General features: G+C 50.3%; 2 protein-coding genes and 2 non-coding genes across 5 annotated transcripts in view; 3 read left to right on the top strand and 1 right to left on the bottom strand.

The window, feature by feature from the left end:
• The window catches only part of RCSD1 (RCSD domain containing 1), a 30,405-nt gene extending 16,670 nt beyond the window's left edge, over window positions 1–13,735 (top strand). The window contains exons 2-6 of one of the 2 annotated variants that reach the window (XM_058045817.1): window positions 4,025–4,132; window positions 6,515–6,604; window positions 7,830–7,901; window positions 9,925–10,119; window positions 10,658–13,735. In XM_058045817.1, coding sequence (XP_057901800.1) covers window positions 4,025–4,132; window positions 6,515–6,604; window positions 7,830–7,901; window positions 9,925–10,119; window positions 10,658–11,365 — 1,173 coding nt within the window. In that variant the 3' untranslated portion in view covers window positions 11,366–13,735. The remainder of the gene's footprint in view (window positions 1–4,024; window positions 4,133–6,514; window positions 6,605–7,829; window positions 7,902–9,924; window positions 10,120–10,657) is intronic. The other variant, XM_058045818.1, reaches the window with a different exon arrangement.
• A 956-nt stretch (window positions 13,736–14,691) lies between these two features.
• TRNAP-CGG (transfer RNA proline (anticodon CGG)) lies at window positions 14,692–14,763 on the top strand. The gene has a single exon. It is a non-coding gene; the product is annotated as a tRNA-Pro (tRNA).
• A 181-nt stretch (window positions 14,764–14,944) lies between these two features.
• MPZL1 (myelin protein zero like 1) overlaps window positions 14,945–26,874 on the top strand; it is a 39,638-nt gene continuing 27,708 nt past the window's right edge. Inside the window, exons 1-2 of the mRNA XM_058019313.1 lie at window positions 14,945–15,016; window positions 17,486–17,579. Of these exons, the coding sequence (XP_057875296.1) occupies window positions 14,945–15,016; window positions 17,486–17,579 (166 nt within the window). The remainder of the gene's footprint in view (window positions 15,017–17,485; window positions 17,580–26,874) is intronic.
• TRNAP-AGG (transfer RNA proline (anticodon AGG)) lies at window positions 15,150–15,221 on the bottom strand. Its single transcript has one exon. It is a non-coding gene; the product is annotated as a tRNA-Pro (tRNA).

The following is a 26,874-nucleotide window of genomic DNA, read 5'->3' as shown; positions in this document are numbered from 1 at the left end:
TCTGGCTGGAGCAGTTAAAGCTCCAGCCCTCTCCTCTGTGCTTTAGGCTGGCCCTGTCACCTCTCCCTCCCTTTCCACTACAGCAGGGCAGGCACGTGGTGGGCCATGCTGTGAGCTCCAAGGCTGAAATGATCCGGGTTAAAAATAACCCTGTAAAGAGTTAAGGGGTGTATTTTAAGCCTGGATCATTTCAGTGCTCCAGTTTACAGCACAGCCCCACAAACTCACACAGGTGCAGGGGAGGGGGGAAGGGGGGAAGGGAAAGGTCAGGGGAGAATGAGTGGTTGGAAACAGAAGCTGTCTGAAACCCAGGGCTTATGAAACTGTGCCCCAAAAACTGACACCTTCTTGTTTTCCTGTAGCACACTGACAACTCCCTTCTCATGGTGCAGCACTGGGTGCTGAATATCACCCTTTCTGAATCTGAAATCAAGACACTGGCCCTGAGCCTAGGATGCCTTATTGTATCTGCCTCTGAGACACTGTATTTAAAATTATTTTTGCCTTATTTGCTGTTGCTGAGGTAGATTGTGTGTGCAGCAATGAAAAGGTCCCTATGAGAGTCACACTGGAGCTTTGTAGCACTTGTGTGAGCACAGGATCTGGCATGATGGGCTGGTGTGAGAACAGGCTGCAGGGAATCATTCCTGTGAAGCTTTTTTGAAAACAGGATGTTTTCAAACCATGGAGATCAGGGACTGGCCTCAAAACCATGTCTAGATGCAGTTGCATGAGAATTGGGCTGATAGTTGCACAGGACCAGTACCAAAATTTGTGTAACCATCACTGATTTCATAGCTGCTGAATACTCCAGCCTTGCAAGGTGCTGTGGAGGTTTCTCTGATAAAAGGTGACCCATCTGGCCAAAATGTCCTACCTGCAAAAGCAGATGAGTGAGAGGATTTGTAGGGGAGGGAAGGAGGCTAGGGAAGTATGGATCTCTGCTGGTATTCAGCTGGTATTTAGCCAAAACTCTGCACTGAATGCCAGCCAGTAGAACTTGCCTCTCTTCAGCAGTCAAACCAGGTACATGGTGGGACATTTCTGTGGGGACCTAGTGGAGCAGGTCATTTCTGTGAGGATCCAGTGGACCCAGGCAGCCTGTGAGAGGAGCAGGATCTGTGCTAAAAACAGTGGCCTCACTTCACACAATCTGCAGAGCCAGGGGTTGGTGGGCAGTTCTGCTCTCTGATGCATAAGGAGAAGTTTGGGAGGCTCAAACTGGCACATTTGTACCTCAGACACAGATAAAGGCAGAATTTTCTTCCCCAGTGCTAACAGGGACTAGGCTCAGTTTTAAAAGCAGATGAAGAAACATGGTTCTGAAAACCATTTTTATTTGGAAGAGAAAAGTGAAACAAGCCCCTTACAGAGAACTTGGTAGTTGCACTTCCTTTTTTTGCAGACAGTGCCATGCTTACATTGCTGGTATAATTAAATTCCCATTTACAGTTCTGTCTGACATTTCTCAGAACATACAATGCTTATTTTTATGGAACAGCAAAAGATCTCAGAATATCAGTCACCAAATTACTGATGGACTAAGCCTTTAACTTCAGCTCAGTGGGTTTAGCCCATGCAGGCTGACCAGCTTTTCTTGTGAAAAGGAAAAGAATTTTGACTGCAAAAGGACAAAAATCATTTGTGAGTAATTGCACCATTATAGCAAAAAAATGAACAGAGCCATTTCTCATAACCATTTAGAAAAGTAGTGGTGGGTTATTTCACCAAGGTGGGCAGCATGACCAGGAATGGGAAAGATTGCATAATTAATATTGTGGGGCAAGAGAGAGCCAGCACTGAGATCTGGGGTGAGAGAAGCAGATGTCTGAGTCTTAGGTGTGGAAGAGGCTGAGGGCTCTGGGTTGAAAGTGATAAAATGAGGCTTCCCTCCTTCCTCACAGTGGTGGGAAGGAGGAGAGGGAGACTGCCAGCCCAGCTCCTGGAAATCAAAGGAATTATGTTCCTTGCAGTGCAAGGAAGGGAGTTTTTTGCACCTGAATACCCAAATACAACACCTTCCCTTGACCAGAAGACACTGAGCCTGCCACATCACCTGAGGCAGAGAAAAAAGTTGTAAAAAATGCTGGATATAGCACAGCAGTGTAACTGCCAGAAGGGATCTGAGTAAGGATCCTTTCCTGCCTTTATTTTCCATAATGGGAGAGTGTGCAGCTGGCAGTTTGTGGAGGACACAGCCCCTGGGCTACTGGTGCTAATCTTAGAATGGCATGTTCAGAGCTTCCTGCGCCCGCAGGAGCCGCCAGCACAGGACACCCATGGAACCCTCCCAGCTCTGATCAAAGAAAGGCAGCTGTGTTTTCAGGCTGAAGTGAAAAGAAAGAGAAAGAAAGGAAAAATTCACCCCGAAAGCAAGAGGTCAGAGGGGCCAAGAGGAAGTTCAGTGTCTTTTCTGGGAAAAGGCAAAGGGCTGTGAAAGAAGCTCTTGGAGGAAAAATGGACTATGAGGGAGGCAGCCTTTCTGCCACAGACAGAGCACTTAGAGCTGCTCAGTTTCAACTGAGTCCTTACTTCAGGTGTCCATTCTGCCATGCCCAGAAGCTGATATGATGAGCCAAGCTTCCCAGTCCATTCTGTGTTCTCCAAGTTCATTCTTTGCTTCTTCCTCTTTCCAGCCTGCCCTCCCTTCACAGCAGGGAGACACAGCCTGCATCTTGGAACTGGTGTCCCTCCCCACTTAGCCCAGCCATCATTCTTCATGTGCAGCAGGTTGTCCTGCTGATCTGCTTACCTCACTCTTTCTTCCATTCCATTATCTGCCACTTTCCCTGCCTGTAATTACTCCAGTGAAAGGTGAAAAGATGGGGGGAAGGTGCGTGAAGGTCACTGGGACGAGACAGCTTGATATGATTCCTTGGATTCAGGAAAGCTATTCCAAAGTGTATGGGAAATTTAACAGGGAATGGCAGACACCTACGGGGCCCTGTGGGCCTGGGAAAAAAGAAGATAACGTTTATTGGGAGTATTTATTTACAGCTCTCTGAGAAAGGGAAAGGCTTTTCTCCACCATGCAAACAAGAACTGAGAAACAGAAAGGGCTCTGAGGCAGTGGGGTGAGAAGTGTGGTGCTGGTCATGGGTTCATGGTGGTGGTACAGGGAGCTGTGAGGTGTGAGGTTCCTTACTGATGGTTTGTAGCCTGATTTCTTGTTCTGAGCTCTCCACCTCTAACAGAATCGGGCTTGTTATTCCTGGTTGGAATAACAATTGTTGGTTGGTTATTCTCAGTTCCTCTGGTTTGGTTTCCCCGACATCAGATACTAGAGATGAAGAACAAAGGTTTCCTTTAACAGCTTTGATTTCAAGGCTTTCTACTCACACTGCTCAATAGACACACAGCAAAGAAAACAAGGTGAATGTGGGATGACACCAGGGCAGTGTGGTGTGGTGTGGGAAGAGCTGCATCATGCAGACTCCAGCACAAGCCTTCTGCTTCTCAGCCTGCTGCAGACCCAGGGGAGGGGAGGCTTCTCTCAGCCATGGTATTTCCTCCTTCCCCCCACTCCCACCTCAATATTGCACTGAGAAAAAAGCAGAGCAGCAAGGGACACATCTCCAAGCAGATGTTGGCTTGCTGTGAGGATGGGAATCACAGCAGAACCACTGGAAAAGCAAGGCTGATGGTGACCAGGGCAGTAACAAGGGTATGAGAGGGCTGAGGATGTGTGTGGGAATGTACATTACTGCCTGCTCCATCTGCTCACTGCAAGGATAAAAGGGGCAGACACGTGGCCTGAGACACCTGGTTTGCTTCCATTGAGAAGTACTGAGTGTGGGCTCTTCAGCTGGAGCTGAAAGGCTCTGCATGAATTACTGATTTTCTGGGATATTTGAAAATGCTGCTAAATCCTGTCTTCCAAAACCTCTTGCTCTCAGGCTGGCTGATTGATGCCAGATGTGAGAAACTCTGCTTCAAGTCCTTGCTTACTCTTGAACTTTGTAACACATACACAGGCTTGCTTTTTGCAGCCTTCACTCACAACTTGTTGTTCCTGGTTTGTCAGAACAGGCCAGCAGAGACCAACTCAGAGGTGGACAAGTCAGCATCACCCTCGGTGGCTCAGCTAGCAGGGAAGTTCAAGGAGCAAGCAGCCAATATCCCTGGAAAAGAGGTAAGGTGTTCTGCAGCCACCAGCAGGAAATGAGTGGGAAGTTAATCACTTGTCTCTTCCTGCTGGAACATCAGTGATCTGAGCATGAATCCACCCTGATTTTGGATCAGCACAAAGGATTCATCTCCTTGTGCAATGCAAGCTGGGGCTGTATCTTCCGTGCATTGCTGATTGGTGGGTGAGTGTTTTGTCTTGGGAGAGACACTAACCAGGACATTGCAGAGCTTGGTAAGGTGCACAGATTTGCCCAACAGCAGCAGACAGCAGTGCAAGCATGTCCTGTTTGGGCTGCTTTTGTGGGCAGGCAGCAGCAGTGAATAATGCAATAGCCAATATTGATGGGAAAAGACACAAACAAGAGATGATGCTGTGTAGCAGCCAGTGGCATGTCATCAAAAGGGAATTTCCTCCAGGTTATTACTGCTGTGTAGGTCTGAGAGAAAGCTGCCTCTTTACTCACCTTCATTGCCTCTTCCCAGTGATATTTCAGACTCTGTGCCTATCTCTATCATGCTGAACTTCATTTTAATGACATCCCACTATGCCAAGCACTGCCTCACACGCTGACTTTCTCCAGCTAAGCAAAATACTAGAATACCTCTCTTAGGAAGAAAAGAAAAGTCAGGGTTATTTATGAAAGGAGGACATTTTCAGAGAGCCTCCTGTATCACTGTGCCTTTTTCTTTTAGAAGCATAGATGTTTGCTGATGGCCCTTTTCAGGCACCTTTTGAAACTGAGCTGCTCCCTTCTGCCCCTCAGCTCTGGATCCCAGCCTGGCCTAAGGGTATCCTCCCTGTCACCCTCCTGTCCCTGGCTGGATGCAGTGGTGACCTCTGCCCTGCAGGCTGGCATGCCATCATCTGTCAGAGTTAAGCACTCTCAGGATGGGAATAGCCACTCTTTTCCCAAGCTCTGTTTTTTTCCCTCCAGTTGCCAGCACACACAGTCCATCCCGTTACAGTAATTTCCTCTTCTGAAGGTTTGGGATTTACTTGCACTAAGTCCCTCACCCTTCAGAAGGCAGAAAGTTCCCAGACCTCTCCTGTGTTATCTGCAGACCTCTGCTGCTCCCCAGCCAGGGCAGCGTGGAGGGGCCTCACAGTGCAGAGAAACTCATTTTCTCCAGAGACAGGGGAGCACAAAGTTTCCTGTCTTTTCTCTCCAAGCCATCTGTCACTTCCCCACCAGCTTTCTCAAGCTGGCTTCAGATTAATGACCCAAGGGATGGTCTTTAACCCTTGCTTGGCCCATGCCAGCAGAAGGGAATCCTGTCAGCCAGGGAACCTCTGACACATCCACTGTGGCACAGTGCATTATTTCATGGTTGCAGAATGGTGGGGTTTTCACAAGGCACATTTTTGCTTCCTGGCATGACACCAGGATAAGGGCAGGGCTGCCCTGGACTGCTTAGAGATGCAGCAGTGGCATGGCTGGATGCAGCACCTCCAGAATTCAAGTGACATCAGGTCCACAGCTCCTCCAAGGCAGCCAACTGTAGAGAGGGCAAAGATGCCATAATCCAACTTTTCACATACCAGCCTGTGAGAAGGTAACAAAATTATGCAAATATTTAATTGTGGATATTATCCAAGGTTACAGATATTAGCCAGTTATTTTGGATTATTTTTTTTAACACATGAAAAGTGTGTTAACAGCTTGGCAGGAGACTACAAGCCTGGCATAAAAATAGAGACAGCTTGGCTGCAAGAGCAGAGCAATGGTTATGTGCTATGCATCCCTCCTTCCTAAGGAGCTCTCTCTTAGTTCTGAGAGCCCAAGGACATTCAGAAGGAATCAGTGTCCCTGCCATTAAGTTGCCTTGCTCCTTCTCCTCTGGAGAATTTGTTTCTTAGTCAAATTTAAGGTTGCAGCTGAGGCCTTGTCCCTGTGCACTGCTTTATGTCATTCAAGAGAAATGAATGGGCTATAATTCTGAAAAAGTCAGAATTCTCCTTTTTGCCCCAAAATATATCAGACATAAAGGAGGAAATCTTGAACCAGGCAGCTGAGACTCAGTGAGAGGAAATCCTGGTAATGACAGGAAAGAGAACAGTAACAACCTCTCCAGTGTGAAGGGGTTTCCAGGAGGATGCTTTGCAGGCAAAGTTTCTGGGAAGGCTTCTCCACCCTCCACAGCTTAGCAGAGTGTGTGTTGCACAAAGAAAAAGATACAAACTGCTCTTCCAACACTAGGACTGGGCTCTACATGCCACAAGCACAGCCATGTGCCAATACCATCTTTTGCTGCCTTTGGATGACTCATTTGAGCCCTGCCTCATGGGCAGGTCACTCACACAGCATGCCCTTTGGTGCTTGAATTTCACTTCCTTTTTAAGAAACCTGATTTCCCTGCTGCTGAGTGGGTTGTTTTCTTCTCTTAGGTACCACCACATAAGCCAACTCGGAGGAAACCACCCTGCTCCCTTCCCCTGTATTCCCACAAAACTGAGACAAGTGACAATGATGAGCAAGTGAGTATCAATTTAAGAGGGGGACAAGGTCTTTCCTCTCTGCAGCCTGTTCTCTCCTGAGACACGAGCTTGGAGGTGGCAGAGAGGTCAGGCTGCAGTCAGAGCCATCAATCAGGCAGCAGCAAACCTGCCCCTGCTCTCACACATGTCCTGACCCAGAGTCAGCCCCATGCTGTTCCCTGCATGGATGCACAGCCCATTCCTGGTGCTTTTGGCTGCTGATGGATCCATCCAGTTACCACTGTTGAGGAACCACTGGTATTTATTAGATTTGAACAGGGAGCACCCATGCTGTTTGTTGAGCATAATGAGGATAATAGTTGTGCTCATGAGATTTTTCCATCTTCAAGAAAAAAGAATAATTAATCCAGAGTGAAGAGAGGGCTTGTTGGCAATACCTACTGAATATTTAGGACCCTGGAATGAACAGGTCTCAGTAAGCTGGCTGCTACTTATGAAATTTTACCCTCAGGCCTTGTTTGGTCACTTCTGTCCTTCAGTATTTCAGGGTATGAGGTCTACCCACCAAATTTCACATTGTCACCTGCCCTTAACAAGCAGGTAGTTCTTTGTCCTTCTTATCTGTGAGCTACAGGCTCTTGCTGCCAAAGGAACATTAAGTTTTAAAATGTTAGATTCCTTCCTTTTCTGAAAAAAGCAATATGCCCCTTCTCAAAGCAATGCTCTCTCTTTCTCAACCTGCTTCCAGCCTTTTCATAGCTCTACCTTTCCTGCCATTTAGGCCCTTCCTGCTTATACTAATTGGATATCCTTTAACTTGGTTACTCAAGTGGTGGCAGAAAGTCTTTCCCATTACAGAAATGTCACAATATTTGCCAACATTAAGGGTTTAAGAGGTAGAATTTTAATCTGCCTGGTCCTGAAACAATACCAGGAGAAACTGTGCCACAGGCTAGATACTTTAATGAAGGCAGTGTAGGAGCAGAGCCATCCCACATCACCTAACTCAGACACTTCAGACAGCAAGCAGCCCTTTTTGCCCAGAAGAGGGATTCACAAATCTAGCCCTAGGATGACTAGATAGCAAAAGGAGAACGGGGTCAGGAATGAAGAAAAAGAAACTTTTGTGTTGGAGCACTATATGAAGCTTCATTTGCTTCCTTACAAGCAGTTTCTGCTTATCTCTTCCAAGTTTTCTGCCTTTATTATATTTCCTCTTTTCCACCTACCACGCTGTGATGTTCTGTTTTATTCTGTTTTGCAGAAGCGGTCGCCAAATGCCTGCCCCATTCCCAAGGTCAAGGTGAAAAGTTCACCCATGATTGAAAAGCTGCAGGTAGGTCCTGGCAGAGCCCACATGGCTTCCCCAGCAGATTAAAACTGATTTACACTGCTGACAGCTCCTTCCCTTGCAGAGGAGAAGGGGATGCAGGAGCCAGGGGTGACAGGGCCTCACTGGGGAGGATCCAGCCCCACTACACACAAAGGGGAAGGCAGAGCAGGTCTGGTAATGGTACTGGGCACCAGAAGCAGTCCAGTGATCCCCAGGTGTGCCCATAAGCATGCCAGTGCATGGATCAGGATCATTTGGATTTTGGAGTACATGGCTGGGCATGGGCATGGCAGCAGCTCTGCCTGAGCAGGGGCAGGGCCTCAGTTTAGGTGCAGCTCTTGAGAGAAAGTGAGGGAAGCCCTGGCTGAGACTTCCTCCAGCTCTTTCCTCACAGCAGTGTCACTCACTTGAGTCCCCTGCTCTCCACTGGGGAGCTGGCCTCGAGCACAGGCAGTGACAATCCTGGCAGTGGGGCGTGTGCTCCATGCAGTGACAATCCTGGCAGTGGGGTGTGTGCTCCAGGCAGTGACAATCCTGCAGTGGGGCCTGTGCTCCAGGCAGTGACAATCCTGGCAGTGGGGTGTGTGCTCCAGGCAGTGACAATCCTGGCAGTGGGGCCTGTGCTCCAGGCAGTGACAATCCTGGCAGTGGGGCCTGTGCTTCAGGCAGTGACAATCCTGGCAGTGGGGTGTGTGCTCCAGGCAGTGACAATCCTGGCAGTGGGGTGTGTGCTCCAGGCAGTGACAATCCTGGCAGTGGGGCCTGTGCTCCAGGCAGTGACAATCCTGGCAGTGGGGCCTGTGCTCCAGGCAGTGACAATCCTGGCAGTGGGGTGTGTGCTCCATGCAGTGACAATCCTGGCAGTGGGGCCTGTGCTCCAGGCAGTGACAATCCTGGCAGTGGGGCCTGTGCTCCAGGCAGTACAATCCTGGCAGTGGGGTGTGAGCTCCATGCAGTGACAATCCTGGCAGTGGGGGTGTGTGCTCCAGGCAGTGACAATCCTGGCAGTGGGGTGTGTGCTCCAGGCAGTGACAATCCTGGCAGTGGGGCCTGTGCTCCAGGCAGTGACAATCCTGGCAGTGGGGTGTGTGCTCCAGGCAGTGACAATCCTGGCAGTGGGGTGTGTGCTCCAGGCAGTGACAATCCTGGCAGTGGGGTGTGTGCTCCAGGCAGTGACAATCCTGGCAGTGGGGTCTGTGCTCCATGCAGTGACAATCCTGGCAGTGGGGTGTGTGCTCCAGGCTCTGGCTGTCCCCTGTGTGTGCCTGGGAGCTCTGCACTGCACTTCCCTCCTCTGGATTCCTGCAGCTACACACAGCACACCCAGCACTTCCTGCCCTTTTTTTGCTTCTCTGGTGCCTGATCTGTGCTGCTGAGGGCAGCTCAGCACTCGATGGCCTGAAGACAGAGTGCCCTGCCCCTGCCAGCCGCCTGTCCCAGCAGCATGTGTCACTCCAGAGCCTCCTGGCCACCCTGACACAACCTGAGCCTATTCATAGCACTGTCCCTCCTGATGCCCCCAAGGACATTTGCCTGGGGGAGCTTCCCAGTGAGAGGCCAGCAGGAAGTGTTTTGCCACAGTTAATCACAAGCTCGCTGCTTTCCATGATCTTCTCACAGCTGCACAGGTCAGTCTGCAAGATCAGGCTGGAAAATGCAAGCTCCTCTTGGGCACATGCAGGAAGGTTTAAATCTTGAACCATTGCTGGCTGCTTGTTCAGATTTTCTGCCAGCTCAGCCACTGCACTGTGGTGTATTGGCTGGGTCACTGGAAAATCCCAAAAGGCCTCAGGATGACAAAAGAACATGTCCCGAGTTGCAGCTGCCAGGGAAAGACAAATGTCCAGTCATAACTTCTCTGCCCAGGCTTGTTTGTTGACAGTGTCACCAGGAGGAAGCCAGAGCCAGGAGGTCTGTGGCTTGTGACAGCTGAGAGCTGTGGCAGGGCAGGGGTTCCCCTGTGTGGCTGTCGTGTGTAGCACACGCTGCTGCCCCGCATGCCCCTGACGGGCGTTTTTCATTGCAGGCCAATCTGGCTTTTGCTCCAGCTGCTCTGCTGCCGGGAGTGTCTCCCAAAAGCCCTGGGGTGAAAGTCCTGGTTTCTCCGTTCAGCACACCTCCCACAACACCCACCAGCCCAGGGACCCAGTGCCAGCCCAGCGAGACGCCAGTCAGCTTTGATCAGCCCCCAGAGAGCACGCAGCTGCAGTTCTACAACAAGGTAGGGGATACGTGCTGGGACTTCTCCATTCCACAAGGCTTGCTTATTGCTTGGGCATGAGGAGGAAGAGGAGGCTGAGCCCTCAGTCCTGCTGTAAGAGTGTGGCCAAGAGAGAAGATTTGTGCAGCAGGTTCCAAAGAGCGTTTCAGTGTAGCTGTGTGGAGGCTCCTCTCTGCCAGTGTGTGGGAAGGAAGGGAAGGAGGGGCAGGACCCAGTCACCTCAGCTGGGCAATAATGGGGGGGCTGGTGCCAGGGGCTGCTGTGAGCAGGTGCCAGCCAATGTCTGAGGTGGCTGAGGCTCAGTTGGGAGAGCCACACAGAGTTTCTCAGTTTCTCAGGTGTCACCAGAGCGCTCAGCACTTAAGTGAGGAGCTCTAACCTGCATTGACCATCACCAGCTGGAGTACAGACTCCTTCCCCAACCTGCCTCATCTGCCTCATTTCAACTGGTGCATCCAGTGGCATTTTCCTGTGTTGTGCAGTCGTGCTTTCCATTCCCCTCTCCTGACTGCCTTGCTGTCTGCTTTCCCTGCCCCAGGTGCGGACGCGAGGATCCATAAAGCGCCGGCCCCCTTCCCGAAGGTTCCGGAGGTCTCTGTCCGAGTACGGAGATGGGGAAGATCTGGGGGTCAGCTTGTCCTCTCCAGAAAATGGTGCCAGGGAAGATGAGGTCTTTGGGCCCAATGGCAAGACAGAGGAGGTGGAAACGGGGAGCAAAGAGCAAAAGGAACGGGCAGGGTCTGATGAGAAGCCAGCCTCAAGGACGGGATCCAGCAGATCAGAGGAGGAAGAAAAAGGGAGCAAAGAGCAGAAGAAACAGGCAGAGTCTGGTGAGAAGCCTCCATCAAGGAGAGGATCCAGTAGATCAGAAGATGGGGAAAAAGGGGAAAAGCAGGCAGAGGAAATTACTCCTTGCAAGAATAACACAGGGAGTACAAAGGAGGAGGAAGTGTGTCATGATGGCCCAGGAGAGAACTCTCCTCAGCCTCCCTCTGGAAACAATGAGATGAGTGACAGTCCCCAGGGAGAAGAGCAGCAAAGCACTGCCTGTGAACAAGGAAAGGGAGACAAGGAGGAAGCTGAAGCTGAAACAAAGGAGAGCAGTGAGAGCACAGACACACAGAGAACATCAGACACTGAGGAAACAGCGCTGGCACCTGAGCCACTGCAGGATGCAGTGGGATCAGGGACTGCCAGTGAGCCTTCAGTGCCTGTCACACAGGAGCAGGGCACAGCACAGCTGTGACACACAGGTAAGATGGGCCAGCGTGGTGGTGGCTCCTGAGGCCCCTGAGGGTTTTGCTGTTAGCAGAAATGGCAACTGTGACAGAACACAACAATGATTTTGCTGCTCCCCACATGTCAAAGCCTCAGATCTCAGGCGTGCAGAGACTGTGAAGCAGGGTTCTCAAAACAAGCAGCTCTCCTGGGTGGTGTTACAGAGAGGATGGGAAAGAAGCAAAGCTGATTGTGCATTCAGTGTAATGGAGAGGCTCTGCTCACCAGGCACCCTCCTGCATTGCTGTTTTGAAAGCAATCTGAAAGTACTTGCAGTAAAATGCACATTTCCCCAGCAGTAGCCATGTATACACTATATCAGTATGACTCCTTACATATAAATATTTATATGTGTGCACATGTATGTACACATGTGTACATATATATATATATACACATATTGCTTATGTGTTTAGCTTGTTAGCTCTGCCAGCAAACCCAGGGCACCCCAGTTTCATGATCAGCTCTGAAAGCATGCAAGCATGGCCCTTTGCCACTGCAATAAAAGAGGATTTCCCCTGGCTGAAGCAGGCCTTGTTCCATGCTCCTCCTTTGTGTTCTGTAACCACTGATGACATAGCCACAGATGCCTGAGGATGTGTCTTGTCCCACCTCAACCACCTCCTCTTCAAATGCTTCCTTGGTTTGGCCAGGAGCAGCTGAAGGAAGGATTCCCATGGTCAGGCTGCAGCTCACCTTTGCCTCCTAGCACAGCAACCACCAAAGCACCCCCAGCACTCCCCAGCACTGTCTTTGCTTAGACCCAGGATTATTTTGCATTATTTCCTTACTTATTTTCCCCTCTCAAAAGGACACACCCAGTCAGGGCAGAGGAGACTTAACATGTGCATAGGAGCCATCCAACCCAATCGAGATGGAAGGTACTGGAAAACCTTCAGTGGCAGGAGAGGAGCAGAATGCAGAAGTCCCCTGAGGTCCAGACTCATCACAGAGCTGAGTGGCCACTCTCTGGCTCTCTGCTTGGCACCATCATGTTGTGGGACAGCTGGGACAGGAGGCTGTTTGCCATCTCCTCAGGGTTCAAAACTCAGGTGTTGGCTGGAGTTCCTTGGTGATATTTGGGGACCTGATACCCACTGTCCTGGAGACAACAGCCACCACCACTCACAGTCCTTCTGCTTCTTCATCCTGCTCCAAAATGTCTTTTTCTTCTCCCCTGCAGTGGTCTTGGATGAAGTTCATCAGTTACATACATACATACATGTACAGTGCCTTTTTGGTAGCTTCTTTGGGTTTTAAAACTTCAGTAAATAATGTTTTAACAATTGGAAACATAACTGTTTCTCCATATGTGTTGTATGGCAGACAATGTGAACCCTGATACAAGGAAAACTCCTAGAACATTGGTCATAAAAATATATAAATATAAAATATAAAAATAAAATCCCTTTGAAGTGGGCTGATCTGTGAAACAGCCACCTGTGGTAGGCTGGTAGGTCCTGTGTGCTTCAGCTTTGGGGTGCTTTTAGTGTGGTGGAAAATGACAAGCAGCAGATTGTATGCAATGAAGAGACATGCTGAGTAGGTCAATAGGGCAGGTTCTCTTATCTGGCTCTGGGCTCCAGTCCAGATTTAGAAGGGCTGCTTGTCCCTCAGTCTTTCTCACTTCCAAACCCTACCCAGTCTGTTTTGAAACTTCTCGTACACACCAAGAGCCAGTCATTACAGAAAGCATCCCAGCTTCCTGGAACCAGCCAGTTCATTGTGTGCAGGTCAAAGAAGAAGTCTTAGCTGGCTGAATTTCCAGTGGCATTGCCTGGCTGAATTGGTGAAGCTCAGGCAGTCAGTCCCCCCAAAGTATTTATGCCCTGTACTAGATTTGTATTCACTCTTGGGCTACTGAAAGTCATGGGCTGGCAGTCACTACAGTTTAAATCTGGAGGATATTTGGGGGAAGGTGGATGTCAGACCCTTGCTTGACCAGTTTCCTGACAGCAGTGCCTGGAGCTGCGTTGGCCACACAGAAAATGTCCATACTGTGACGTGGACTGAGGTCACACTTACTGGGACCTCAATTATCATGGGCTGGGTGGCAGACACGACCTCCACACCCTTTTGAGCCATGCTGTGGAGCCCTGTTGGCTTTGAATCCATTTTAATCTGCTTGCTGTAGCTTGTATTCCAGGCAGGCTGCAATGGCTGGCTGCCCCTGTTCCCTCTGTCAGCACAGTGGATGTGAGTGGTTGTGCCTTACTGGACATAGAGATACATGTGTGCCTGTGCAGAGAACGTGTGTGTGTGTCCCGAGCACGGGAATGGAAACTGAGGGAGAAACGGAATAAATAAATGGTGGAATAAAACCAAAGCAAAACAAAAATCTCTGTGGTTTTTTTCCTCCTGGAGAAATGAAGAAGCCTGAGGAAGAATGGACAGAACTGGTAGCAGCAGGCAAAAAAAGGGGTGAGATTTCCACTGGCATTAGGACTTCAAAATTTAAATTTAATATGAGAGAGCAACTACTGAAGAACAGGGAGGAGTAGGACTTTTTTCAAAAGTCTGGAATGCAGAGGCGTGGAAACACGAGGATGTCAGGAAGCATTAGCAGGACAGAGCACATCAGGGACACGCGGGATTCAAGCCAGGAGCGTGCTGTGTGCTCAGAGCCCCAGGGTGGCGCTGGCGGCTCCCGTGGGCGCCTGTCCCGCCCGTGGATCAGCCCGGGACGCTCCGAGCGCCCCGGGACACGCGGGGGGACCCACCCGGTGCGACCCCTCCGCGCCGCCAGGGGGCGAAGCGCAGGCGCGGCCCGGCACGAACCAAACCGCTGGGGGCGGGGGGGATTGGGGGCGTTGGGTTGTCCCATTCCTCCGCCTCCCCTGGGAAGGAAGTCGCCCGGCTTCCAGCGCCACCGCGCGTGGAACGGGAGCGGGAATGGGAGTGGAAGGGGGGAGGGGAATGGGAATGGGAAGGCTGCGTTGTTCCTGCGCCCCTCGGATGAGCGCGGAGCGGGATGTGCGCGGGGGAAAGCGGCGGAGCGCCGCGCGGGCCGCTGCCCCCCCCGCGGGCACGCGTCGCTAACGAGCGGAGCCGTAGGGTCCGTAGGGGGAGGGCGATGCCAGGGATTACCCTGGGAAAGGTGACGGAGAGGGCGAGCAGGGAGAAACGGCCGCGGCCCCCGCAGTTCGGGAGAGCAGCAGTGTGCTCCGGAGCGCTGGGAAAAGCCGCCGGCGGTGGTCGGCAAGGACCGACCCACGCTAACGCTGACGCAGGCGGCCTGGGCGGGAGGAGGCGGGATGGCAGTGAAGTGCTGAGCTGGGAGAGCTTCAACAGAGCGGCTCGTTGGTCTAGGGGTATGATTCTCGCTTCGGGTGCGAGAGGTCCCGGGTTCAAATCCCGGACGAGCCCGCCGGGAAGGGGATGCACAAGCACCCTTCCTATATTTTGCTGCCCCGGGCCCTCCTGCGCTTTTGCGCCTCGGGGCCGCCACGAGCGGGACCGGGGGCGCGGGGACGGCGCTCGAGCCGGTACGGTGAGCCGAGCCTGAAGGGCGAGGAGCGGCCCCGCAGCGCTGGCTCCGTGAGGAGGAATGCGGGGTCTGCCTGAGAAAAACTGGAGTAGCGACGCCCGGTGCCAGACGAGGAGGAGCGGCCGGTCCTTGGTGAGTTCTTTAAAGTTTTTCTTGCGCTAAAAAAGAACGAGTGGGTGTCGTTGTCAGTCCCCTCCGTGCCCCTTCGCCGTGGGCGGGAGCCGCCGCTGCTGCGGAGAAGATTAAAAGAAAAAGAAAAACACTTGGGCTCGTCCGGGATTTGAACCCGGGACCTCTCGCACCCTAAGCGAGAATCATACCCCTAGACCAACGAGCCGCTATGGGAAAGATATTCTGTGCCCTGTAGAGGAACGCTGCGATGGCGTGGCGCCGCGCAGCCCCTGTCCAGGACAGTTCCGGCCCGTCCCAATTCCCGCGCTGCTCCTGGTTCCTGAGGGGGCACAGCCGCTTCCCTCTGGCTATAGCTCTGGCCTGTCCCAACTCCTGCAGTGCTCCCGGTCGCTGAGGGGGCACAGCCGCTTCCCTCCGGCTGTAGCTCTAGCCTGTCCCAACTCCTGCAGTGCTCCCGGTCCCTGAGGGGGCACAGCCGCTTCCCTCCGGCTATAGCTCTGGCCTGTCCCAATCCCGCCGTGCTCCCGGTCCCTGAGGGGGCACAGCCGCTTCCCTCCGGCTATAGCTCTGGCCTGTCCCAATCCCGCCGTGCTCCCGGTCCCTGAGGGGGCACAGCCGCTTCCCGGCGCTCCCCGGGCCCCTGAGGGGCAGCCCCGTCTCCCTGTGGCTGTGAAAGCCGCTCGTAGGCGGCGAGCCACGGACCGCGGCAGCCAGGCCACAAACCCCAGCGCGGCGAGGGGAAATCCGTGGTTCATTTCCATCATTTCAAACTGCACCACAGCCCGGTAGAGGTAACGTTACTTTCCTAACTTACAGATGATGATTTTATGCAGAGCTGTTTAAACAGAGAGTCTAGGCACGCTGATGTTGGCCAGGGTGGAGGTCACTGTTACCTTGGCCTTTGCCTCTCTACAGTAACAACCTCTAAACTCATTTTGCCTACAGTCCAATATATTCCAAGAAGCTTGGGAAAAGGTACGAGGAAGAGACAGGAAGACAAATTGCTTCTATTTTATGTGCTTTCTTACGTATCAAGGTTATCAGGAAAGGTTATCATGACTGAAATTGCTCCTTAGCATCTATTCAGCACTGCAATAGCTCATCAATCCCGTCCTTTTCCATCCTAAGTTTTCCTGAGAACACTTATCCTTGCATAGTGGGTGATCCAAGACATTCTTCCCAATCAAAATATGAAAAAAGTCAACTTGTTGAAGATAAGACTGAGAGGGGATCTTGTCAATATTCATAAATATCTCAAGGGTGAGTGGCAAGAGGATGGTGCCAGGCCCTTTTCTGTGGTGCCAGTGCCAGGATGAGGAGCAGTGGCCACAAATTAAATCACAAAAAGTTCCACTCAACATGAGGTAGAACTTCTTTGTGCTAATGGGCCAGAGCACTGGAACGGCTGCCCAGAGAGGTCATGGATTCTCCCTCTCTGGAGATATTGAAACCCCACCTGGACATTTCCTTGTGCAATCTGCTCAAGGTGACCCTGCCTTGGCAGAGGGGTTGGGCTGGGTGATCTCCAGAGGTCCCTTCCAGCCTCAACAGCACTGACTCTGTGAAAAATAGTTTCCAAACTCTTCAAAGTCTGTATGCAATAACTGTGCTGCTGCCAGCTCTTGAGTTTTGGAAAAAACCCTGTGTTTCTGTTTAACCAAAGTAAACATGAATGTGGCATTATCTGCTAGTCACAGTTTCTCCCAACTTGCAGAAGAAAAAATATTGCTGTGAGGGACACAAAATGCTTTCTTGTACAAATAGAGCCTGGTTTTTCCCCTTTTTCTCTCATGTTCTTCTATTACTAATTCAAAGTGAGTGTGTTGGGTGGGATATTTTTTGCAGGAGTGCATATCTTTGCACACTAAACAGTGTACACTGTACAATTCCTCTAGGACATACAGAGATGCAGGCTAAAGAAAAAACAGTCAAAACCATTAAAAATGTAAAATCAGTCTAAAATTTTCTTTTCCTCCTCCTACAAATTATTACCTCTTTTTTTAAACACCTAAATCCTCTAAGCTACTAGAAACCTCTCCAAAACAAAGGTTAATAAGGCTAACAAAGGTTTGAATTTCTAACATACACAGCAAGAAGGAAGAAGAGGCAATATATGTTCCCTGGGACAAATTAAGTTGTCCCAGCACCCTGTTTCCTCTCTGGAAGTAGCAGAAGAGAATGATTTGATAATATCTATCTGGATAAAGAATTTTCTGCTGTAAGTAGACCAGATATTGTCCCAGGTGTTCTGTGTACTGAACACCTGTGTTACTGCACAACAAACAGGGAAGTCAGGGCTGCTCCTGCAGCAATGTGATCCCAGCTCTCTCAGGGAAGGGACAGGGTAGGTGAGGGCTGTGTGTGGCCAAATCAGGTTTAGGACACAAAAAGGGAACATGTGAGCTCTGTGAAGGACAGTCAATTTGAGAATAAGAAAAATGCAATTTTTAAAAATTTTTTTTTTTTTAGGTTTACTATCTTGCAAAATTACCCAGAAGGGTGAAGCTTGGCCTCTTCAGAGGAGTGAACAGTTTTAAACTGTGCAGTACTGAAGGAGCTGGAGGTGAGCAGGGATCTCTGATACTGAGGTGCTTCCAGGCTGGTAAGAGCACTTCCAGCCTCCCAGGAGAGCAGTTAGGCTGGGTGGAGATTCCATGGAAAGGAGGAGCTCAGAGGAAGGATTGAGGAAAAAGGGCTTGGAATGAAAATGTTATCACTGCCTATCAGTTTCTGCCCCATTTGGAAAGCAGGGTATTGATGAATTGGCTGAAGACCCACCCACCAGGGAAGTCAAATGAGGTGCCAGCCAAACAAGGTGATATTTCCCTGTAACACAAAGAGTTGCCTGTGCTGTTGATATTTATTCCCAAGAGGTGCCCTGGATTTCTGCTAGGCTGGGTTTCTGGAAAACACCTACAACAGTTAGATGAGGAATGTGCTCCAGAGCTTTCCCTTAGGGTATAAATAATGGATGCACAAGCTGTTACATTTTAAACCCCACGAGAATATTAAGGTGGTGTCTGGCATCACAGCTGGAAAGGAAATAATCTGCCTGTGTTTTTGCAGGCTTGCTTTGTCACAGCTCAGCATGGCACAGAGTGACTTCTCCTGTGGCCTCTTTCACCTGCAGACGTGATGAGGTGTCCAGGGAGCGGCAGAGAAACTGGTGGCACAGGGATCTGGGTGAGGACCAGCATCCATGGAGCCCTGGGATGAGCAGAGCACCCCCCAGGCTTGTGGAGCTCAGGGATGCAGTGAGCAACAGCCCTGAGATATGACTCAGCTTGTGCAACTTCTTTAAAATGCATGGTTGGGAAAGCATGCATGATGAAACCGCTGTGGTCCTTAGGGGCCACAGTCCCCCCACAGCTCCTGGCTGTTCTTGGCCACGGGAAGCACAGCTCCCCTGGAGTGACTGTCACCTTTGTGCCTCTCAGTGATGCTCCAGACAGGTTCAGTGCCAGCTGGAAGGGTTGGTACCGTGCCTCCAAAGGCACTTGGACAAGCTTGCTGCACTGCAGGGTGAGTGTTGGGCAGTGCCAGGGCTCGGGGCAGCCCCGTGAGGAGCGGCTGAGGGGATGTTCAGCCTGGACAAAAGCAGGCTCAGGAATGACCTTATTACCCTCTACTACCACCTGAAAGGGGCCAGGTGGGGTTTGGCCTTTTCAGCCACAGGACAAGGAGGGCAGGGCCTCAAGCTGCACCAGGGGAGGTTCAGGTTGGACATTTGGAGGAATTTCTTCACAGAAAGGGTGATGAGACATTGGAATGGGCCACCCAGGGAGGTGCTGGAGAGGTGCTTAAGGAAAGGCGGGACGTGGCAGTCAGTGCCGTGGTGAAGTTGCTATGGTGGCGTTGGGTCCTAGGTTGGGCTGGATGCTCTCACAGGTCTTTCCCAGCCTCGCTGACCCGGCGATCCTGTGATCCAGCGTTTCTGTGTCCCCCGGGATGCGCCGGCGGGAGCGGCCCCGCAGCGCCCGCGCCCTCCGCAGCACCGCCGGCCGGCCGCGGGGGGGCGCCAGCGGCGCGCCCGGCTGGGGGGCGGGACAGCGCGTTCCCTGCGTCCATAGGTCATCTGGGCTTGACTGATGGCTCTCTTGTCCAATCACCTTGGAGCAGCGGGGCAGGGCGCGGGCGGGGCGAGCGCGGCGCGGGGGGTGTGTGTGATTGACGGCAGCAGCGGCCAATGGGCGGGCGGGGCAGGGGGCGGGGGGCGGGCCCCAGGGCCGGGGGCGGACAATGAGGGCGCCGCGGGGAGGCGGCGGCGGCTGGAAGATGGCGGCGGGCGGAGGCAGCGCGGGGCGGCCCTGCGCGGCGTGGCTGCTGATCGCCGCCGCCGCCCTCACCGCCGGTGAGTCAGGGACCGAGGGAGGGCCGGCCGCCGGTTCGCCCTTCAGCGCCGCTGCCGGGGCCGAGGGCGGTTCCGCGGGCAGGGCACGGCTCGGCTCTGCCGCTCGCTGCCCACCCGGTTCGGAGCCGGGCTGGCGGCGGCCGAGGACCCCCGTCCTCACCGGGGAAGGGTCGGCGTGGGCAGGGCAGCGGTGCCGCGGTGCCGGGGCAGTGATGCGCGGCGGCCCCGTGTCAGCTCCACAGACTCCATGAGCTTGGGAAGGATCCCCGAGATGATGGAGCCCGGCCGGGAGCGGGCGCCGCCGTGGGTCCTTCCTCGGGGACGCGGGTGGCGTTTGCTGCGAGAGCCGCGGCGTGACCGAGCCGTGGGGACGCTGGCCTTGTGGTGAATGGCTTGGTTCGGTCAGCGGTGAGGAATTTGGGTGGAGGGGAATTGTGTCAGTCGGGTGATGCGCTCATGACTCGTAGAGGTGGAAAGTGCAGAATCGCCGAACGGGTCGGGTTGGAAGGGAGCACAGCGGGGTCATCTGGTCCAGCCTCCCTGCTCGGGCAGGGTCATCTCGGAGCACATGGCACAGGACTGCATCCAGATGGTTCTGGAATATTTCCAGTGAGTACAAGGCTGTGGAGCAGTAGGAATTGCAAGAGTGATGCTTCATTCCTCTGGGGCTTATGTTCTCAAAGGGTTCCATGTATCACTTGGACTCGACAAGTTACACGCATTTCCCATGCTAGCACACTGTGTGTGCATGCTGGGCATGGACAGTGAGGGAATGTCCAGTATTATATGCCCCAAATGATGGATATATCTCCAATGATGGATATTTTGGGTTGGCAGCACTTTCTTAGTGGATAAAACTTTGTGAAGTACCTCAGTAGGAGACATTAAGAAACCTGATGCCTCCTCAGTTCATTTGTCCAGAAAACTGTGTAAAACCATAAGTCTGTCTGGGAAGAGGTTTATTAAGAAACTGTGCTTAGTAAGGAGCTTAAAATTTATTTCATAGAATTTTAGAATGGTTTGGGTTGGAACAAATCTTGAAGATAATCTTGTTCCAATCTCATTGCCATGGGCAGGGACATTGTCTACTAGACCAGCTTGCTCAGAGCCCCATCCAGCCTAACCCTGAACACTTGCAGGGATGGAGCATCCAGAAGCTCCCTGGTCAGCCTGTTCCAGTGCTTCCCTGCCCTTACAGCAAAGAACTTCCTCCTGATATCTAATCCCTATTCTTATTCCTCTTCCTAAATCTATTCCCAAAGGGCATTGTTTGCATTTGTTTAAGATGAGTGCATTTTGCAATAAAGAGGTAGAGATTGCTAAGGCTTCCTGTGTATCTTCAGACAGACTTATCATTCAGGATTAAGTAGGTAGATGTGAAATATGCATATATTACAGTAAAACTGACATCTTTGGCAATATGTATGGAGGCAAGAGGAGAAGGAAGCATATTTTCCCCTGACCACAACAAAAGGTACAGCAACAGTAATGCTGTGGGTAGATGGGAGTATTGGATCATTGTAGAAGGTCTGAATTTAGTGCTGTGTTGGCTTCTTCCCTCCTTGCACATCCTTACTCCTCCTGTCTGCTGTGGAAAACAAGGTTTACATCTTTACATGGGAATAAGTGATCAGAGTGCAGGCTCTTCACCTCTTATGCACACCCAGAGGAGTTTGGTGATGGAAGGAAAAGATGACCTTCCCCTGAGTTTGGGGTGCTAAGGAGTCCTGGGTAACCAGTGCTGTGCATTTCTTCTTGCCTGTGTCATTCAGGCCCCTGATGTTTTTTCAAGGGCCCTCTTCCCATTTCCTTTCCTCATGCTGGATTTTCCCCTCGTGAGAGGTTCAGAAATGAAGACCTGCCTTTTTGGCAGGGCCAGGAGTGGTGTTTGCAGAGAGCTGTGCTGCTGCCTGGCTCGGGTGTGGTGTGTGATGTGCTGCACACGTGGCTGCTCTGCTCCCTCTTCATCTGCTCCTGTGGCCAGGAGCCTGCAGTGAGACAGGAGCATTGCTCAGGGTGCTCTGCTCTGCAGGCCCCATTAAACACCACAGCCTGCTCTGCCAAGCCTGCTTGCTTCACAGCCAGGCACAGCTAACACAGCTGTAGGATTATTTTCATGTGTGCCCCTGCATGTGTGGGTTAGGAGTTGATCTTGCTTCTTTGTGCTCAGTCATCTGAAAACCCCAATCCTTCAAGAGGGAAGGATCATTGTCAGATGTGCTGTCTGTGATTCTGGGGACATTTTGTAGCATAAATTGTTAATCTAGGTATAATCTCTTCTGTGCATGAGTGAGCCTGGAGCAAACAGCCAAGAGTATCAAGAAAATGGAGTATTTTGCAATTGTGCATTTGTAAGCCATGTAATTATGACTTAAAGTGGTATCCTGCCTGTGTCTGACTTGAGGGTGGTGCCTCATTACTCCTGAGAGTCTCAAAAAATGTCTAGATATTACTGGAAAGAATAATTATGATATTTTTATTATTCTTTTTGATACCAACAAAGCTTGATCATTTTTGGAATTAATTTTCTCCTACCACCCCTTTTATACACACTCATACAAGTGCACGTGGGCACATCCACACGGGTCAGTAACAAGCAGAGCATTGAGATGTTGAACAGCTCAAGTGCCTGTTACTGCTTGGAGCTCATTTCAGTTGCTGCTTGAAATGTTTCCTGAAAATAACAGTGCAAGTCAGGGTTGCAATGCTCACTTGGTGCCTGTGCCAGCTTTAGTCAGAGTTCCTGTAGTCACCCCCATCAGAAGCTGTTAGTCCTTTTAAGCTCAGCCCACTGATGCTGCAGGTGGGAAAAGTGCCTCGCCTGCTCTGCTCAGTGGGTTCTGCAAAAGCAAAAGCTGCAGAAACTCTCAGCTCACCTTGCTGGCAGCAGCAAAAAGTTGTTGAATATGTTGAAAAGTCTGTACCTTAATGTTTGGGTGATAAAATGAGGTAAGATAGACAGATGCTCCTTGGCCCCAGCTACCCAGCAGACTGTCTCTGACAATTAATTGTGGAACTAATAGCATAGCTGTGTTGCTTGTTTAATGCAATTAATTAGAATGAATTGTATGAAACAGCAATTCCACTGCCTGTCTGTGGACCCATCTTGTCCTGACTAGTGCTGGATATCCTGTGTCCCACACAGACTTGAGATGGAAGACCAAAAACATGAAACCTGTTATTGTCCTGTCCTGTTTGTCTCGAAAGATTTTAGTCTGAGTAGTTTCTAAAGGCTTACTGTTGTTCTGGAGAAGTGACCTATAGATCATCATCAGGTCATCTATCCAGAATTTATTATTAGCCCCTGTAGTGGGAGTTCTCCAAGTGTGCTGTGATGTGATGTGGTTTCATCATGTATGGCATACATTAATATACCTGCATGTAGATAACAAAATAAACAGCTTGGTATGCAAGAAAATACATTTTTGAACTATTGAATGCTAACTCAGGATATCCTAGGAATACATCAGAAAGCTGGAAGCTCTGTGTGTGAAAACATTAACATCCTTATGGCATCTATCCTTTTGTTTTCTGTTTTGTTTTGTTGTGTGTGGTTTGTTTGTCTGCATTATTTCAGTGGTCTGGGTTAGTGGCACCCCTCAAGAAGTGATTAGCACCATGGAGAGGATGTGAATGTCTTGTGTGAGAGAAGGCTGTGCCAGGAGAGCACAAGAAGTTTTGAACTGGCTTTATTGCCAGCAAAGGGACTTGGGGAGCTCTAAGTGCAGCGATTCACTGTTATCTCCAACAGCAGTCATGTGGAAAAGCAAGTGTTTACTCAGACTAGGGTTTAACAGTAGGCAGTACCCACAGCACAGATGATGTGGCAATGCATCCTAAGGCAGGGTAAACACCAGTACTTTTTGCTGAGCAGGTTGAAAGAAAGTTTTTGCCTCACAATCTCTTTTATCTTTAAAGGGCTGTTCTGTTACTTGTCCTGAATAAGCCTTTAAAAAAAATGAAAATGTTTATATCAAGTAAATGTATTGGTACTAATCTGGGACAGAATTAATTTTGGATGGTGCTAAGTTTTGGACATCTGGTGAAAAGAGCCTCCATAACAATGTTTTGCATTGGTTGCTTGTTTTGCATTGGCTTGCACACCCCAAGGCCTCTTTTGTTTGTCACCCCTCCCTGCCAGCAGATGGGCTGGGGGGGCACCACAGCAGTCATGGTCAGCAATTAAAGCTGGGCAAAGGAGGAAGGGGCAGTTTGGAATTACAGCATTTGTCCTCCCAGTCACTGTTGTGCCTGACAGAGCCCTTCTTTCCTGGAGGTGGTGACCACCTGCCTGCTGATGGAAGCTGATGGGTGATGGCTTGTTCTTTCCCTGTTACAGTTTTTATCTCAGCCCTCAAGTTTTTCACTTTCACACTTCCAGTTCCCTCCCTGGTCTGGCTGGGGGTGTGAGTGAGGGGCTGTGCAGGGCTGAGCTGCCTGCTGGGGTTAGCCCACAGTCCTTGTACATTGTTCCCTTTGGCTGCTGTGCCTCAGCTCCTGCATTTTTATGGATCTGTTGAGTTGGCACTTTCCACTTGGTGCTGCTGCTGGATTTTGGCTTAAAGTGCATGAGGAGAGCTGGAAAGCTGTGGTTGTTCTTGTGAGCTCCCTTTCCTCCAGCCCTGCAGAGAAAGATGCTTTGTGGTACATTTACTGATGCTTTACATACTGGTGTTAAGGGGCATGAAGGGAGTTTGCCTGGAAACACTGGTTGTACCCTACCTGTTGTGTTTCAAAGCAGATGGAGATTCTGATCCTTAAGGGAGGGTTAAACTCTGGGCAGTGTAGCAGTTGCCAGTGCTTGGTGGTGCTTTCTGTTCATGAGGTGGAGGTAAATCAGGGCAGGTCATCTCCAGGTGGGTGAAATGGCCATTGCTGGAGGCATTTGCTGTTGATTCAGTAACTTGTTTTTGTGATGTGGGGAAGTGAAAGGTGGTGAACAACCCACTTGGCAGTAAATTCCATAAAGCTGCATGTGCAGCAGGAGTTTTGAAATCTGACTGGTGTCTGTGTCTGGAGGTGTTCAGGTCAAGGTCTGGCAGGGTGGAAGGCACTGCTCCAATCCAAGGGATGGCTGCAGAAATCACCACACGTGTAAACTGGGAAAGTGATGTAGTGTGCTATGAGGAGGGCCATAAATTCTTCACAAAGGAAATGTTCCTGGGAAAAACCAGCTGAATAGGCTCCTGCTTGGTGCTTCCTAACTCTCCTCAGTTGTACAAAAGAGTGTACAGTGGACTGGGCTAGGGTGTTGGTCTGATTTGAGAGAAAACAATGGTGAAAGGGCTGTTTTGAACACAGATGAGTTCCTGATCAGATTCATCTCATTCTGACTGTGCATGTGAGCTATTTAAATTGGCACCACCACTGACAAATTCTTGTGGAACAATGCTTTGAAATGTTTAGCATGGGCTTTTCCTTCTGGTTTTGTGGTTGTGCTGCTGCAGGTTATAGCTGGTTATGAGTTTGCTCAGCAGTTCAGTAGCCAGTAAGTGTGAGATTGCTGCAGGCTTGGTGCCAGAGCTGGCTGCAGATGTTCAGCAGTCCATGGATCAGTAAGGAATCTGGTCCTCCAAGGGCTTTGGATTGGCTTGAACTGCTGAAGTAAGCTCTAGTCACACCAGAACAGATTGGCTGCATGAATACCCTGTCAGCTGAGGAGGGTGAGCACTTCAGTGATGTAACTTCATTTTTCTTACTGCTCAGTTAAATGGTAGCATTTTATTTAAGAGGTTTTAATTGAGTCTCTCTGTATACAGGGAAAAAAATTTGTGCTCACTTGGCAAGAGATGGGCATGATTCTGGTTCAGGAATGATGGCAGGTGGGAGTGAATGCTCATGGAATGCTAATGATACCTTGGATGGTGCAAAGTGCAGCTTTTGCAGATGTTTCTTGCTGTGTATAGACTGAGCTGGTTGCAGCTTTGTGAATTGGTTACTGTGAAAGGGTCAGGAAAAGGGCAGCTCCCTATGTCTGATATGTAGGCTTTGCACTGTGTGTCCCCATGAACATACAGTGTATCCACATCCCTTGTGTATCCACTGCCTGCTTTGTTTTGGAAATTGGTAGTTCCCATGCTGCTAATGATGGATTTTGTGAAAAAGATGCTGCATGCCATCAGCAGTTGGCAACATGACTGGTGTTTTTCACATAATTTCACTTGAGATGGTATCAATAACCCAAAAAAGAAAAAAGCCTGCAGGGAAGCTTTTGTCCCAGCCAGCAATATGTCAGTCTCTACTGTCCACTCCATGGATTTGGGTTTTGCTGTTGTTTGGTTGTGGTTTTTTAGTCTACAACTTCTGATCCTTAATACTCTCATTTTCTTAGTAGTTGTGACAGTTTTAGTGGATTGCTATAGCAATTTTAGGAAATGCTTGTGATGGTGGGATGCTTTTTTTATTCTCTCGGCCATGTGTTGAGATGTTTACCCAGTTCCTCTCAGATCTGTAGCTAAGTAAGCTTCATTCCCTATTTGTGGGGAAAAATCTGGTGTATTTCAAGGAGACTTTTCTGTCTTTTCTGGCTTTCTGTAATCTGTGTTCCTATTTTCTGACATCTTTACTTGTGTCCAGAAAATAATGTGCTATGTTTTTAAGGTGCTCTGTTGGTTTTGCAGGCTTAGAGGTAGAAGAGCTGCCATCAGCTGGTCCAGGTACCCTTTGCACTTTGAACAGCTTTACCTAACTTGCCCCCTTTGGGTTCTCCACTCTTTTGGTTTGGCCTTGTCAACAAGAACTGTTTACTTGCATTTGAGCTCTTGTAAACTTACTTGGGCATGGAAGGAAAACCACTTCAGGGCTGTTGAGCAGAAAAGTGCAGTGTGTGGTTTGGAAAGTACCTGAGCTGCTGGTTGGTGTCCCAGCCTGCAGCACAGGCAGGGAAGTGTTGCTGTGTGATCCCCAGGGAAAAGCACTGGAAGGAACCAGAAGTTACTTGCCTGGAGACTGAGTATCTGCCCAAACCTGACATGTGAGTGGTGCTGTAATAGGAGCATGAAGCTGTGCAGCTACACTGCTTGTTCATGGTTCTGAGCACCTTTACAAGCATCTCTGCTTTATGAGATGACAGAGTTGAGAGAGTGATGTAGCAGTGAAATTATTTCCTCAGGACTGAACAAGAAATCTGTTGCCTGGCAAGGGAGCTCAGGCAATTTTTGCTGTTTCTCATTGTTCTAATCTCTGGTTCAAGCATGGGCTTTGAAGGTAAATCTCAGCATAGTTTTTTTTGCTGCTCCCTGGCAGAGCAATGAGCAGCTCTGCGTCATGTGGAGGAGAACACGCCAAGAGCTGACCCTGAGGTGTGGGAGGAGAAGGAAGTACCAAAGTTTGGTGGCTCTGGAGATTTAAGTCCTGTCAGAGTAGGTGCATGGAGGTATGGAGGGCTGAGATACATAGATGTTATTGTCTGCTTTGACAGCTTAGCCACAGCCTGCTCAAGACTTCTCAGTGAAACTGCTTTCCTTTCACTTGGGGTGACAAGATGCTATTTTTTCCCTCATTGTTG

Source organism: Melospiza georgiana, chromosome 2, assembly GCF_028018845.1.
Source record: "Melospiza georgiana isolate bMelGeo1 chromosome 2, bMelGeo1.pri, whole genome shotgun sequence".
Classification (NCBI taxonomy): Eukaryota; Metazoa; Chordata; class Aves; order Passeriformes; family Passerellidae; genus Melospiza; species Melospiza georgiana.
Note: the sequence above shows the minus strand (reverse complement) of the source record. Positions and strands in the feature narration are given on the sequence as shown.